Here is a 17,515-nt window from a genome sequence, read left to right as displayed (position 1 = left end):
TTTGCTCACGGTCCACCATCACAATCATTCCCACATGTTCTCTTGTAGTCATTGGCAAAGAAACACAGTCGATCACAAGCATTTCAAATGGTTCATCCATCTCCAGTCGCAATACAGGCAGACTCGCATGCACACTGATACTTTCCCCTCTGACATTCTTCACATGTAATGGCCACATCCACACAAATCATACTTAACCCAGGCACAAATGATCTCTCATGCATTTCCACAACTCATTCTTCCCCATGTGCCCAAACCGATCATGGACCAACAGGCACATACTCACGGCTGAGTCACTGGGAAACACCGGCACATACTCTCCCTTATCATGCATTCCTCCCTGGTGCAAAAATTACACTACATTTTTGCACACTACAAACTGTCTTGCAAACCTCTTGTATACCTCCAACTCACATGGCCAATCTTCCACACTCACTCCTCCCAAAATGCATTCTTGCAACTTATCTCCAAGCACCTATTTTGTATTTCCTCAATCTCTTCCTCGCTCAACAAATCATTCTTGCTTCTAGCAACATCAGTCATACCCACAAAGTTCGCCACAAACACACTGCTATCCTAAATCATTGCTATCTTACTACCTCCCTTTCTAAGAACACCGTTCCCTATGCCTACACTCACTTCATGCAACCTCAAAAATCTATCCCTATTAAAAAAAAAAGCCAGCATATCATCTTCCCCCATGACTATAAAGTTATGTACTACTTCCAACTCCCCTAACCTAACCTTCAGCTGTACCTCTTCCCATGCTAAAACACTTCCCTGTCCTAACCCATGTATTCCTATACTTGTACTCTGCTTTTTCACTCTGTGGCGGGATCACAAGCTTAAAAGCTAACGGGCAAACCCCACCCCCCCACATAAACTTAAATCAATCCAGCTACCAAACTCACCATCAGTCACACTTCTCTCTTCACACTACGGAATACACGCAGGACAATTGACCTATACCTACACACAGAACAAAAAAAAACACTAACACTTACTCACCCAACTCCAGATACTCCGGGCTATGCTGTGCTGTCTGCCGGTCGAGGTCGTGGAGATACCAACAACAACAAAGACCACAACCAAGATCCACAACCCACAACACAACACCCAAGGACCACAACCCCACAACTCAACAACACAACAACAAAAAAGGAACATATCCACAACCCAACAACACAGCAAACAAACAAGGAACACAACTACAACAAAAGACCACTGCACAAACAATCACCAACAACACAAAAAGGCAACAAACACACACACACACGCACCTACCAACAACATCAAGGAATCACAACAGCTCACCAACAACAACAACAACAACCCTCAACCACAACAACTCACATATAACTCAACAGAAACTCACAAGCACAACAAATTCAACAGCACAGACACAACAACTCCCAAGCAAACAACACCAAACTCAACAACAACTAAACAACAAATCAAAAACACACAACTTATCTGACTTTCAATGCCTTCAATAGACTGCTGCAAATACTACTGACTCTCACAGGCTCTGACCAAAAACTCACTAAAGACAGACTGAAACACAGAACTCTTAACAACTAACACCACCAGCAGACAACCCAGAACTCACCAACAGCCAATTCAATCATTAACCATCCAGGCAGCAATTACCCTCTCTCTCTCTCTCTCTCTCTCTCTCTCTCTCTCTCTCTCTCTCTCTCTCTCTCTCTCTCTCTCTTTCTAGGATGTTGTCAAATGGAACTCCCATAACTCCTCCATAACTCCCTAATTGCATCTCTCAATTTCACTTACCACTGACCCACTCACTAGGGAAACTTGAGCCCCTATATCAACTAAGCTACATTACCCACTATCATTCACTCAAACAAGCATCACCATTTTCCCTTGGGTTCCATGCATACACACATTCACTGCCGCATCTACCTGATGATCCATACCACAAGCATCCTCCACACATTCCTCATCAGTTATTTCCCCATTTTCAAATACCCCTCACATTCCCCTTTTCTAACTAACCAACTATAACCGTGTTCCCCATACTGAATTCTCACAACTCCATGCTCACTATTTGCAGTTAGCTTCCCTTTATACTCAACTGGTCTGTTCCGCCCAAAAACAACAACATTTCAACCCCAAACAACTTCGCTACTGCCAACGACAACTGCAATGATGCTGAAAACAAACATTTACAAACTCTGTCGTCCCCCACAAACTTCTCTCACCACCAAATCCTCAGGTACTTTATCTGGATCCCAGTCGCTTTTCATAGGATCATCACCCTTACCATGCATCCTCAACATTGCATCCACAACCACATTCTTATTCCCTGACACATACTCTAACCTAAAGTCAAACTCACTCAAATCCTCAATAGTCCTCAAAATCCTAGCATTCACACTTTCTTTCTTAATCACGTACACTAACGGCTGATGGTCTGTCCTTATAACAAATTTTATCCCATATAAAAACTCTTTCAACGCTTTCACACAACCTTATTGACGCAAATTCTCTCTCAACTATCGAGTACTTTCGCTCCACCTTATTAAAGGCTTTACTTACATATGCTATCACACTCAATTGTTCTTCCTCATTCACCTTTTGCAACTGCACTAAACATCCCCCCATACTAAACTTATTAGCATCTGTGTAGAGCTCAAGCCTACCTGCATCCTCGCCATAATCCAGGAAAGCCAAGGTGACATCCCTTGCTGCCTCCTCTTTCAATTTTTCAAATGCTCTCACCATTCGCTCATCCCACTTCAACTTAGTGCAATTTCTCTTCCCTGTCCATTCAGTCAGTGGCTTTCCTATCCCCGAACAGTCCCTAACAAACTTCCTTCCAAACTCAATCAAACCCAAAAAAACTTTTCAACTCACGCACAGTCTGGGGACATGGAAATTCTCTTACCTTTTGCACAAACTTTTCGCTCCTCCTTACACCACTTGTACTCACCTTATGGCCAAAAAATTCCACCTCCCCAACCAACCATGTACATTTCTCAAGCTTCACTTTCATTCCAAACCTCTTCCAAACGCTGTAGCACCTTCTCAAGCAACTCCATATTCTCTTCAACAGTTTCACTCTCAATCAAAATATCATCTATAAACAATAAACACAGTCATCTTCCTCCTAATAAACCTAACCTAAACTACATTCATTGCCCTCTAGAAGGCAGCAGGGGCATTAGCCAACCCAAAACTTAACCGTTTAAATTGGTAGTGGCAACTACCACTCAAAAAAGCTGTAACAGGCCTGCTTCCCTCCTCAAGAGGCATCTGATAATAGCCCCGTACCTGGTCTAATTTGGTAAAGACCCCCCTTGCATCTTGTACACACAATCAGACACTACATTCATCGGGAATCGCTCATTCACAATCACTTCATACACCTTCCTGTAATCTACACACATCTGCAAACTTCCATCCAGCTTTCATACAGGGACTATGGGGCTATTCCAGGCGCTCTCACTCCTCTCTATCACTCCCACCCTCTTAAACTCCTCACACTGCTCAATCTTTTGTGCGATAGGCAGGGAAAAGTGTCTGGGTCACTGATATATGGGGGTATCGTCTCCTAGAACTATTTTGAATTCCGGAAGCTTAGACCCCTAAAAATCATTGTCTCCACGGCTCAACGCACTCCACTTATTCCGCATCCTCATCAATTGCTCCTTGTCTCCATCACTAACACTTTCATCCACATTAACTCTTTTCTCTCAGCTCATCATACTTCTAACTATCACCTTCTTTCACACTACCTGTCATCACCCGTCGCACTCTAACGTACATTTCATCATCCGTATTCACCATCGTGTATAGCAACCTCACACAATCACCCTCACGCATATCCCGCACTCGCTTCTACGTAGTACTTGGCAACGAGGCCACAAAAACCAGAGGATTCTCCATGTCTATGACCCTGTCGTACACATGCACACTCTCTCTTACCAACTTACTCGCATTCATACCTTCAACTACATATTCACACTTGTCACCATTGGTGATCCTGAGATTATCTGGCAATACAACTTTCACTAACAACTTTCCCGACCTCGCGCAGCACTTTTACACTCTCTTTCGCAACCAACGGCACCCCTTTCCATATCTTACAGTTTACTCCTCCATCCCTATCCAAGTACCAACTCTCCATGTACATTTTTTTTTGTATGCAATTCAGTCATATTCGTGCTTGGATGGACCTCCACCCCACACTTCTTCAAGATCCTGTACCCTAACAACATATACTTATCTTTCATTCCCTCCACCACATAAAAGTCACTTTCATCCATCATTACCACATTGATTTCTATCCTCTCACGAAACATCCTCACCACAGGCATACTTAAATTCCCTATTCCTTGTACCTCCCCTTTACATTTCCTAACCTCACACCCACTCCGCAGCTTATCACATCCATTCTTAAAGAGAACATTGGTGCTGCAGCCGGTATCAATCAAAGAGACTAAACACACCCCTTTACATCTTACTCTCACACTCAGGCACTCATGGGCTCTATCCCCAAACCCTTCTTCATGCAACAACCCTTACTGCCAGAACACTAGAGGACCCAACCCAACTGAATCCCCTTAACATTTAGTTTCCCGAATTCCTAGCCTGATTCATCCTCTTTCGCCTACACACACTCGCCACATGACCTTCCACTAAATGTCTCGTCTTCCCACACCCGAAACAAGCTCCTAACGCCCACTGACATTCATTCTTCTTATGCCCTGCTTTCCCACATCTATAACACTTCTGCTCGCGCTCACTGCTAACTAACCCTAACCTTCCAACACTTGCACTCCTATCTCTCTCTTAGGGTTCACCATACTTACATTACTGGCTCTAATGCTCCCATCAAACACTTGCTCTGTCATTTGCTTCGGCCCTTCTAACACTGCCTCCCTATAGCTCCTAAACTCAGGCACACACTCATTCACTCCAGTCCTGACTCTGACGCTTCTGCTCTCTTTCATTCACCTATCTAATTCGTAATCCCCAACAATCTCTTAAGATATCATTTCATGTTAACCTCTCATTCGTCCATCTTACTTTCTCCTTACGTTTCAAATTTATAAACTCATACGCACTCAGGCACAGTCGCTAACAACTTCCTCATTAACTCTTTGCACTCAAATATTCCCTCATCCCCAAACTTTTTTCTAGCTAATATCTCTAACTGGCATACATACTTCGTCAACGACTGGCCTCCTCAAAATCATTCTTCCTCATATACCTAATACTACTCTTTGCCCTCCTAGCCTGCTCCATAATCCTAGTCTTAACACTTGTATGACACATCCCCTACACTCATCATCATCCTATCCCATTCATACTCAACAAATATCCTGTCAAAAATTCCCCTAAATCCCTAACCCAAACTCTCCTATTATCCCCATACTTTGCTGTGCAATATTTCTCATATTCCTTAAAAAAGTCCACTATATCCCTACTGCCATATTTCTCATATCGTGCATGTCAAGTTACCTCTCTTATATAGTACACAGCCTTTCGTACTTCTCGCTCTATTCACCCTCGCTTCTGCTACTTCCATCCTGACCCCCCTTAACCTCTTCCGAATACAGTGAATCCACTTCCATACATACATCCATACTCTTAGCTACACTCTTCTTACCCTTTTTCTTCTTACATACTTGTTCCCACCAACCACCATCCGAATCACTCTCATCCTGTCCCTTACTCTCAGTCCTTTTCCCAACATCATCTGTCCTTGTCTTATCCTTATCCTGTCCGTCATTCTGACCAATCTTCTTTCCCTTAGCCTTCTTCTTCTCAGCTCTCTTCTTATCCTTTTCCTCAGGTTTATCCTTATCCTGTGTCTTCCCCCTTCTTTCCCTCACTTATCACAACCAAATCGCCTTCGTCACTTGTACTCTCATCCACTCGCTCTTCTACTTTCTTTATTACTCCAAGTTCATCACAAGATCCAGGAAGCCCACCTCCAACAGCCCCTTCTCCAAGAAGTTCCTTCACCATTTCCCTCACAGCAATCATCATCATCTCCAACTTATATCCACTTTCTCAATCATTCGCTCTTCAGCACCCTACACTTCCTCTTTCATTCCCTCTTCCACATTCCTCATTATCCCTCTCAACTCTCCCAACTCCCTCTTATGCTTCTCACACTCAATCCTCAACCTCTCAGTAAATGTGATGTGTAAGCTGTCCCTGAACAATTTGTTAAGGGGTTAATACAGGCATCTAGACAGTGCTTTATCCTCCCTTAGACAAGATTGTCCAGTGATATCATTAGCTAATCATTGTACATCTTTTACTGGGTATAACTAGTTGTCATGTACATCGTCAGTGCATTCTCAGTCCTTTTTCACCAAGTACGTGCAGCAATTTATGTTCTCATTCATTTCATGGATATTGTATGGGACTTACCCAGTAATTATATAGCTAAGAGTTTCACTCGCCCTATAGTTGAATTCCAAAATTTGTGAGTCGTGCTAATTTTCTGTCTTTTGGTTAGGTAACATGACTCCGCCCACTTTCTGGGAAAGAGAGGAACCAATTGGCAAAGAGCTCAGTTTGTTTCTGCCGGCTGATGAGTACAAACTGGTTGTCAACTGCAGTTACTTCTGGAATCTTGACTTTTCCTTTTGTTTATCAACATTTGGTGAGGTATTCTTGTTACTAAAGAACTAGATAGTTTTTCAGACTTAATTACCAACTTGTGTCTATTTTTTCAACATGCTGGACTCTAGTGTTGCTAACATTAGGTATTGTGCTCATCATGTCGTGGAGGTAAGGTGTAATGAGTGTGTATATTGGGATGAGAGAACATGGAGGAACTTAGAATCTCATTTAGGAAAATTGGACAGAGGTAGGAAGAGAAAGGCTTTAGCTAGAGCTAGTTCGAAATCAGCCCCAGTTCCCAGTTCTCTTGCTTTACCACCTTCTCAAGTGTCAGGCTCCCGTACATCCTATCCCAACCCCATCACCTGCCTAGAAGAAAAGCTTGAAGGACACTTCACTGTTAGTTCAGACAATGGAACAGCTTGGTTCATCATGGAAAGTCTTGATGGACAAGGCAAAAAGTGACAGTGCAGTGCTAATGGAGGAGGTGGCTGTTTTTCCCATCGACTCTCCTAGGCAAAGGTCACTGGCATACTCCCCAGTACAAGGGAGTAGTCAAACTGGTAGCCCAAGGGAGGCTGGTGGGATCTCCCCCATGAGCAGTTGCCCCCCCCTCAGTTCAACCTGTTGTAGTTTCTCAGGCTGCAACAGAGAACTGTTGGAAAGGTCTCCCTTTGAAAGTGAATAAGTTATCTAGTTCCGAAGACTCCTCTCCTTGTCGTCGTTGTCAGTAGCGCTCAAGCAGTAAGTCTTGGCCTCTTAAGAGGGCCTCTACAGACGTAGCAGTGCCACCTGTGGTTCCTGTAAAGAGGTCTAGAGCTCCATGACCATCTTTCAGCCATTGGGACAGTCTAATGCAATTTTCTTAATGATGACCTCTCAGAAGGGGATGCTCCCCCAGAGTCTGCTACTCCTGAGGTACCCGTGATGTTGGAAGAAGTTCAGAGCTCTCTCCTATCAATAAATGCCAGGTAGTGCCCCCTGGTATGGAGTTGCGGCAAGGTGTAGTTGCGCCCAAGCACCCAGTGGAGTCTCCTCCTCCTCTGGTAGCTCCAGCTGTTTCAACTGGATATTTCTCCCTTTTCATCGGAATAGGAAGAGGTAGGGGATCAAGCTGCCTCTTTGGCGTATGTCACCTTAATGAAGTTTCTGTAGGCTTCTTATCCAACCTTCTTTCGCCTACAACTCCCTTGTTGCCCACGTCAACCTTAGTGATGGATATGCCTTTGTCTGCTTCCTCCAATATACCAAATATGGTGCTTTCTTCTTCAGTAAAAAAAACATTTAAGGACATAAAGCATGGATAGCAGAAAAGAGGGATCAAGGTAGGACCTCTTAGTTTTCCTCTAGGATTTCGAGATGAAGGTATCTCTCATATGCCACTAAAGAGGTGCCTTCCTTGGGAATCTGTGCCTCTTCCTAAGGAGGCTTCTTGGAATTAGTAGATTGGCCAGGTGCTCTGCTTTCTCGTCAGCCAAAATTTTGTTTTTGACCTCGGAACTTGTGCATCAACTCAAGAACATCTTCAGAGTATTCAAAGTTATGAACTTTCTTGATTGGGTAATTGGGTGCTTTGGTCGCAAAATTAGATCTTGCTCAATTTTGCGAGAGACTGTTTTGTTGGACTGGTTAGGAGTTTTATCTTGTATTGACGGGAATCACAGATGGCTCCCATGAACTAGCTTCCTTTTATATGGTAGGCACTCTGAAGAAGAGGGAGCGCTGGTGCTCATACACCTCTAAGGGAGTTATGGTTACTCAAAGATTGGCGTTGCTGTATTCTCTGCTAGATGAAAAAAAGACACCTGTTTCCCCAGTCTACAGTTCTCGACATAGCTTCTGAGTTTCAGAAGAAAAGTACCCAGGATCTTGTTCAGTCCACCAAGAAACCTAAATAGACTCCTCATGTAAGTTCAAAGCAATCTCTTCCTTCGAGGCCACAGCCCTTTCAGTCTGGACCGAGATTCTTCTATCGTATAATGGTTGAAATGCAAGCCAAACGGATGTTGTTGTTATCCAGTTCAGTTGTATTTAGCAAAAAAAGTTGTTTCTGATTCGGTTGTTCATGGCTGTACACATTTACATAATTCTCTTTTGCTCTTTTTGAACTTATTTAACTAGAAGATGGGATAAAGTTATGCTATTGTAATTTGTCTCTCGTAAAATCGGATTATCGTAAGACGAATTATCATAATTTGAACACTACCTGTACACTGTATGAAACCTTATTATATCTATACATTCTCTTTATATTATGTTTTTATGCAATATTTGTTACTTAGAAATGTATTTTCCTTATTTAATAACATGAAACATAAAAATATGGGGTGGCATTTTGAGTGTTGGAACGAATTAAGGCATTTTAAGTATTTTCAATGGGGAAAATTGATTCGATGTGCAAGCAAACTGAGCTGCAAGCTCAGCCACAGAACAAATTAACTCGTAGGTCAAGGTACCATTGTATAATTACTGGGCAGGTATAATTAAAACTTTATTTTGTTATAAAAATGTCCTATTGATAAAAATTTGTCATTTGTTCACATATGAAACGAACTTTCAGTCTTTAACTATGGGGGGACTTTTTTCTTGGTGGGAGGATAAAGTAAGGTTTAGAACAGACTAGTGGTTTAGCTAACTTTAGTCCACTGGTCAGTTGTTAGGGCATAGGAAGGAATTGTACACCTCTGATCTGGTAATTGGATGATCGATCAACAGCCAGACATCTGGGCTTTGACACAATGGGAGCTCCATTCTACATTTTATCGAGGAAGAAAGGAAGAATCTGTAATTGTTGGAGACAACAAAACTAATGGTAGCTATTGACGTTGTTCTATTGACAATCCCTCTCTTCCCTTGTAAGAGAGAAGGTAGGACTTGTTTTAAGACTTTGTATTGTATTGAAACAATCATGACAGAAAGAAAAAAACTGGTGCTCACTCACCTGTATATAGCGAAGTTCCAGCAAATGATGGCTCAAATCTCTCCTGCCTGCTGGAAGAAGAAAAGAAAGAAAAAGGAAGGTCACTCACCACACACTATTCCACTTTCATAACTAACATCTTAGGCAAGATATAACCTGTTCCACTAGGGGCACAGGATTAGCTACACAACTTGCTGAGCAGCCACCACTGGACCCAGGGGAAAAGTGTCCAAGGGCCTGTGGCCAACGTACCATATGAGCGCCTCAGTGGCTTGGTCAGTATGGTCTTGGCCTGCACCTCGGTGGCAACGAGTTCAATTCTCAGGTCCATTGAGGGGTCAGAGATGTGTATTTCTGGGATAGAAGTTCACTCTCGACGTGGTTCGGAAGTCACTTAAAGCTTTTGGTCCTGTTGCTGAATAACCTCTGGTTCCATGCAGCGTAAAACACCATACAAAAAAACAAACAACCCAGCGTACCGTACATAGAAGGAGATGAAAGTTGTTTGACAAACCCACGTACCAGCCTTCAATACCCTTTGAACTGACAGGTTCTTCTTGAATGCAATGGGAGGGTCAAAGTCCCTAATATCACGAGCTCCTGCATGCACTGTATTAGCATCTGCATTTGCAGAAGTACTGTATGCTCGCCTAATTACTTCACGCAGCCTAAAGGAGATGGTGTTCTTAGACATTTTTCTCTTGTCTGTGCTAACAAAAAGTATTAAACACTCAGGCCTGAGATGTCAAGTCCTTTTTAGATAGGTTCACAGTACCCCAACAAGACATAAAAGTAACTTCTCTGGATCATTATCAACAAAGTCTCTCAAGAAGGGAATTGACAAGAATTCAAATCTGTCGTCAAGAACTGCAGAATTCCGAGTATTAGCTACGAATTCTGGGACAAATTTGAAGGGTACTGACCCCCAAGGCCATGAAGTTCTTCTACTCTCTTTGTTGAGACTAAGGCCAGTAAGAAGACCTTTTTGAGGATCATTTCTGTCTGATGAACCCTGTGAAGGTTCATTTGGTGCATGAGTGAGGCTGCTAAGACTAGGGACAAATCCCAATTTTGTAGCCTAAGTTCTCTTTGGGAACAGGACTGTTCAAAACTTTTGAGAAACATAGAGATTTCCCATGAGTAGGAAAGGTCTACCCCTTTCAGGTGCGGAACTAGCCCTAGAGCAGCCCTGTATTAGTGCTTAATGGCTGACATGGAAAGTAGCTCCTCCCTACGGAGGAACAAGAAGAAGTCAGCGCCTTGCTGAATAGAAGTTCCAACCGAAGAGAAAATCCATTAACGGCACCAAAGACAGTGTAGACCCATTTCCCTAGGTACGTGTCTGTAGAGGTTTTCCTGAGATAGCCAGAAATCTGTTGCAGTTCTGCAAGAAAGCCTCCCACTCGAAGGAAGGACCCTACAGACTGGTGGAACCTCTTGATGTGTGGTTGGCAAAAAAGGTTGTGCTGGGGGAATCTCAGTGCCTGAGTCAGCAGGGCTGGCAGGTTGGGACACCACTTGGCAAGTGGCCACAAGGGAGCCACAATGGTCAGTCATTCCGAGGTTCTGAGATATCATTACCTTGTTGATTACCTAACGAATTGGGCAAAAAGGAGGAAAGGCGTAAACGTCCAGGTTGTCCCAAGGATGTTGCAGAGCGTCTTCTGCTGCAGCCCAAGGAACCAGAATGACAGAACAAAACTCTTCCAGTTTCTTGTCGTAACGGGTCACGAAAAGATCTATCATTGACCTTTCCCACAGATGGAGCAACCTTTTCGCTACCTCCAGGTGTAGTGACCATTCTGTCCCCAACATTTGATCCTGATGACTCGACTTGTCTCCCACTACATTCCTCTTGCCTGGAATGTTTTATCTGGCTGAAAGATCCACTGAGTGAGTTACCACCTACTGGTGCAGTTGTACTAACAATTTGTGAAGTTGATGGGAGACTAGTCCCCTTTTTGTTAACATGCCACCAAAGTTGTTTTGTTGGACATTAGTACTACTGAGTGCCCCATCACCCAATCCTGAAAATCCTGAAGGGCTAGGAATGTTGCCTTTAGTTCCAGGATGTTGATTTGAAGCTGTTTGATTGGGTGATCCCACACACTTAAAGTCAGATCATCTATGTGTGGCCCCAACCCTCATTCAAAGCATCGAAGAACCTAAGAATCTCAGGAGGTGGAGCGCGAAGGGTCATTCCTATGGTCAGGTTCCTGATCTCCAGCCACCATGCCAGATCCTGAGTCATCTCCTTCGAGAGAGAAACCCAGAAGAACGGAGGATCCTGTGATGGGGACCAAATCTCTTTCAGTCCCCATCGAAGGGATTGAAGGTGTAGATGTCCATTAGGGACGAGCCTCTCCATGGACAACATGTGACCCAGAACAGTCTGCCACTGACTAGCTGGTTGATTTTGTCTGGAAAGGAAGGATTGTACACCATTCTTGAACTTGTCAAGGCATGGATCTGATGAAATACTCACCGCTGCTGTGTCTTATTAACATGCCCAGGTGTAGCATTCTTTGGCTGGGTGTAAGATTTGACTTCTCCTAATGTATTACTATCTCCAAGCTGTGACAAAATTGGAATGACTTGTCTCTGTGTTGTATCAGTTGTACCCGAGAATTCGCCAAGACCAGCCAGTCATTGAGGTATCTCAAGATGCATATCCCATGTGAATGAGCCCAGATTGAAACCAAGATGCACACTTGTTAACACCTGTAGGGCAATAGAGAGCCTGAAGCAAAGCACCTTGAAATGGTTCACTGTCTCTTCCAGAATAAAGTGAAGGAACTTGGAAGATGATGGATGGATCAGAATCTGGAAGTGTGCATCCTTCAGGTCTATTGGTAGCAAGAAGTCAGACTTTCTGATGACTACTAGAACTGTACAGGGGCATTTCCATCTTGAACCAAGTCTTTTTGATGTAAAGGTTCAGGGAAGAAAGGCTTGTGACCACTCTTCAAGCCCCTGATGCCTTTTCTACTAGAAAGATCCAGCTTTGAAACCTGGGGATCGATCCTTCATGACCTCCATAGCTCCTTTTTCCTTACGTGCCTTTACTTCTGGGAGAGCCACATCCTTCAGTGAGCCTTGAATATATGTTCTTAGATGAGGTGGACAGTCAGAGAGAGGAGGAGGAAACTTCAAGGGGAGTAGATATCCTACCTGCAGAACGTCTACTACTCAGGTCTCCCACTCCATGCTGCTGCCAAGTAGCCCAATAACTCACCTGGGTACCCTCTCTCTCCGCTCTCCCCCACCAATGGCAACAAGTGGGGAAGGGTGCTCCCTATAGCTCTGCCTCTGCTTTCTCTTCCAGCTCTGGAAGGACGAGGCTAAAAGGGGCGCCGTCGAGTTGTCTTCCTAGCAGATGCAGGTGAAGACTGTCAGCCCCTACAATGTCCCATCATGGCTAGAGATCTCTTAAGCTAAGGGTAAGCGGCAGCCTGAGTTTCAGGTCGTACTTTTTCATGTGCAGGACCAGAAGACATTAACAGCCAGGTGGACCAGACAGTAATTATTGTCTGCTCTTCGTCTGTCCACTGCAGCCTCAACTAGGTCCTAAGGGAAGAGTGATATAGATTTTTCTGTAAGAATTGAAATTGCTCATAGAAACTTATCCTTCATTGGAGTAGATTGTAATGGTATGTTAAGGTTGTTTTATATCCCTGTAAAATATACCCTAGTAGTTGATTATGCGTTATGGGGAAATGCTTGTGAAAAGTAGTGTATAATTGGGTGTGGATTGATGCTGATTCAGAAAAAAATTGAAGCAGGGATCCTGACCTATAAAATTTAGTAATATAAAGGCAGTACAGTTACATAGTTAAATATTTGTCAGTCAGTCAGAATGGTAAAGGTCTCTTGACATGCAAAGGCAAAATTTTGTAGCCCCAATTCTTATAGTACTACATGCACTATGATGGCAGTGCTCATGTTACTGCAAGAACTTGTGGTAACATACTGCTTCACTGTGGGTTTTTTTATTAGTTTGTAATGAGGCTGTACTGATCAAACCAGTGTTTTGAAGAGATATATGTGGAGTCATTTCTCCAAAGTTAAGTTATGTTCCATAAATTGATATGAAGATGTGGTCATCACAGCATTTTACAAGAATTTTGAACATTCTTCTGTTATGTTGTTATGTTAGTTCACAAGCATGCAAAGGTGACGTGATTATTTGTGTCGGGCAGGATTTTAGAGAACACGTTGATTGCAAGCATCACATGCGCCTAGTGCATGCCTAGCATCTTCAACCCTGTTGCTGATGGATAGTTGGTAAGAATTAAGGGACAGAAGACTATACTATTAGCAGTAATGCAATTTGTTCCTTTCATAAAACCATAACATTAATGTATTTGAATTGTACATTGTTTACAGTGATGAGATGTGTTCAGATTTGGAAGAGTCAGGTTCCTGTGAAGCTAAAGACAAATGCTCCAGTGCACATTCACCATTGGAGATCCTGTTCCACTACAAGAACTTCAGATCAAGTATATGTCCTGGCTGGCAACAAAATCGTGCTTGTGACAAGGTTGGAAGAGTTTGCTCGTATGTACATCCAGGTAATTGTATGGGATATTTTGTTCTGTAGAAAATTATGTACATTAACCCTTGCTTGTTGGCATTTCAGCATGAGGATGCTGCAATTTTGTATACTGTGTAGTGGTAGGATTTACACATTTTACCACTGGCAACATAGAAGGAGCTTCTATATGCAGCATTGTGACAGGTGTTGTTTGTAGCATGGAGAGGTAGAAATTTTCCTTTGATTACAATTCCATCAGTCTTCTGACTGTCTCTCTTTTCAAAAGAGTAACATTGTTTAATCTTGACATTGAGGAGCTACATGGAATTTTTAAAACTATTAACTATTTTGTCATAGGCAGTCCCTGACTTACAGCGGGGGATCTGTTCCAACGGCATGGTGTAAGTCGGTGCTTATTTATAAATAGGAGCTGTTAATGGCACTTATGGCTCAGTAACTAGATATCTATTCTTGTTGTAAGTGCCATTAACGACGCCTAACTAGATACCTTTTTTCAATGAATTTATTTGAAAAAGCACTGTAACTTGGGGATACCCTATTTTGACATGATATGAGGTGGTTAGTTGCAGAGGAGGGTATTCACCACTTTTCTCAGGTTAGAGTTAAGTATAGTATTGTATTGTCTAATCCTTCTTGTTTCTGAAAACGCACCACAACCCTTCCCTGACATTGGCAAAATGGTCAAAAATCGCTTTGAGTTAAGTTATCTATTCGCATCTATCGAATGGTGCTGGGCAAGCATCTGAAAGTACAAGTCAGTGAGAGGTATTCACCACCCATACCACCTTGCTCATTGTTTACAGGCAGGAAGTGAGTAGCCAATGGGAGTGTGTCTTACTGTTTCGCAGCTCTCTCGGCCAATCAATGGTGCTCTAGCGTTCCCGTGCAGAATCTTCCCTGCAATCTGTTCCTTTAAACTTACCACGGTTGGTTGTGTTAAGTGCCTTCGTGTTTTTCGGTAATTCCTCCATAATTTTGTGATTATTATGGATAACCAACAATCTGTGGATAGCCCAGGACCTTCAGGAGGGCGTAGACATGTGAAGGATTCGATTTTTAATGGTCAAGGTATTATTATTATCATTCTGTTTTAATAATGTTGTGTTTTCATACTTACCATTATTTGAAATAATAATTGTAATTATTATTATTATTATGCTATTTGTAAAAAGTTGATTTTGCTTTCAAAAACTACTGCACTTGCCTCATACTTACCTTATTATTATCAGAAGTCTTTTTGGACGACGACGACGTCTTTTTGAGGGTTTTCTGTACCCTCTGGCCCTTAACCTTAGGTTTCACCGATGCGTCGGGTGAAGCATAAAGGAGCTCAGCTCCTGTAAAGCCTTGGAAGGAAGCTGGAGAATTAACAGGAGAAGAAGATCTAGTGGCGCCGAAGGGAAGCCCTTGGGCGTCCAACGTACCTACCTCGACCAACAGGTCGTCAACACCTACCATCGGTTCTACATTTAAATCCAGTGTCGCGACTTCCGATGAGATATCGTGGCCTGGTTCCTTTATCGAAGTGGCGATCTGCTGTTGGATCGCCGCCATAGTCAGGGCTGCTTCTGCCGGGTCGACGTAACCAGTCGACTTGCCGCCGGGGAACAGCAGGACAGCCATCCTCTTCTCCAGGATGTAGGGCTGTCCCTTGGCGGCGTTCTTCCCGAATCCGCCGACCCAAGTCCTCAGGGTTGCCAGAGCGGTCTCTCTAACGGCAGCAGCCTGGAAGAGAGGGCGTTCATTAGTTTTAAGTTTAAACTTAAAATTAAACCTTAAACTAAGACTAGGCTTAACCTAAAAGTTATCGGGGATGTAATACGCAACATAAAAAGAGCTTAAGCTTAAAATAAAAGATTAAAATTAAACTTAAGATCTAAAACAGTCATTGGAATTCACGTATGGAGTTGGAAATACTTACCCCGTCTAAGAACTGACTCACGAGATCGTAACAGATAGTGCAGGTTTCGTGGAACCAGACCTGCAGATTCCCATGCGGAGTCGCGCACGGAGCGTGGGACCTGCAGACTTCATGTCCACAGGGGTCCTGGAGCATGGCGTTGCATCCCGGATGCTCACAGTTGGTGGTCTGTAAGTGAAAAGATACATGAGTACCATAAAAGACATCACTTACAGGCTAATAGAACTCCGATGCATGCCGGAGAGCGAAAAAATTTGGGGCATAACCCCTCCCTTACCGCCTGAATAGGCTATAACCCCGGAGTGATCCAGTGTGACAACGGAGGTAAGGGAGGAACCCGGCTTAAGCTAGCTTAAATTAAACTTATGATAGCTTAAAATAAACTTAAAATACACTTAAGCATAAATAGCACTAAATTCCGGAATGGTTCCGGGTCGCGGAGGTGTTCGTCTCCCGGTATACCGACGAGACGGGATGGTTAGGTAAAAGACCAACTGTATGCCTGAGGTCCGCCCGCAAGCGGGGAACCAACTCCCTTCCTCGTGATTGACGGAGCTCCGGTAAGATAAAAAAGCACCGACAATCCGGGAAGGAGCGAGAGGGCGAAACAGACTCGAGCAAACATCGGGGCAACGGAGTAACAAAGGAGGGGGAAGGCCAATCCCCCTACCCAGTCACAACAAAGCACCGTGAAGCAGAGAGAACGGTCAAGTCCAGTCCTGTGTCTGTCCAGCCTCCCCTACTCCCTCCGCGTAGGGAGAGAGGGAGACAGGCCCAGGTGGAGCGAGCGAGGACGGACCTCCCTCCCCCCGGCTCTATGGGAGAGCGGGAGGAGGGCAGGGTGACTGGACGGGCGCCTGGCTGCATCGCGATCACATGGTGACCACGAAGCGGTAACTCGATAAAACACACAAAAAACATAGCCTAGGTTAATGCAACCAAACTAATCAGCGAGATGCTATCGTAGATGCAACAAAACTGATGAGAGGAAGCAATAAAACTGATGGGGACCATGATATACTGAACCTAGGCTACGCTAACGTGCCAGACGCCGTAGGCTAACCTAAAATACACAAAATCACTAAAAATTAAATTAAAATGAAAGTAGGAAAATAAAACAGTAGGAGAAAAAATCCAGGAGTGTACGACTAACCCGAGAGAAAGTCTACCACTCAAAGCTAGCCGGGGCCGATACTAAGAGCTGTGGCTAGGGTCTGGATAGAAACTAAATGCCTGCGCAAGGTAAAAGAAGACATGCATTCATGACATAAATCAAGTAGGCTGGACCCCTAACATAATGTAGATAACTAGTAATAGAGCGTAAAGTAAAAGGGAAGGTTCTAGGTATGGAAGACCAAGAACGAACCCGCCACGAGGCAGAACAATGCCGCCATGCTTCCGGCCGCGAGCCAGTATTTATACCTAAAAAACGGCAAATACTGACTCAAAGCTGGAAAAAACTAAGTAGGAACCTTACGGAATACTTAACTTAGCTGATGCAATGGCTGAACGCTCC

The 17,515-nt window shown here is 43.6% G+C and overlaps 1 protein-coding gene across 1 annotated transcript in view; it reads left to right on the top strand.

Annotated features, from left to right (window-relative positions):
- The window catches only part of LOC135205675 (uncharacterized), a 161,084-nt gene that overhangs the window by 62,166 nt on the left and 81,403 nt on the right, over positions 1–17,515 (top strand). Inside the window, exon 7 of the mRNA XM_064236581.1 lies at positions 13,910–14,094. Coding sequence (XP_064092651.1) covers positions 13,910–14,094 — 185 coding nt within the window. The remainder of the gene's footprint in view (positions 1–13,909; positions 14,095–17,515) is intronic.

Source organism: Macrobrachium nipponense, chromosome 24, assembly GCF_015104395.2.
Source record: "Macrobrachium nipponense isolate FS-2020 chromosome 24, ASM1510439v2, whole genome shotgun sequence".
In the NCBI taxonomy this organism is placed as follows: Eukaryota; Metazoa; Arthropoda; class Malacostraca; order Decapoda; family Palaemonidae; genus Macrobrachium; species Macrobrachium nipponense.
This window is presented reverse-complemented; position numbering and strand designations above follow the sequence as displayed.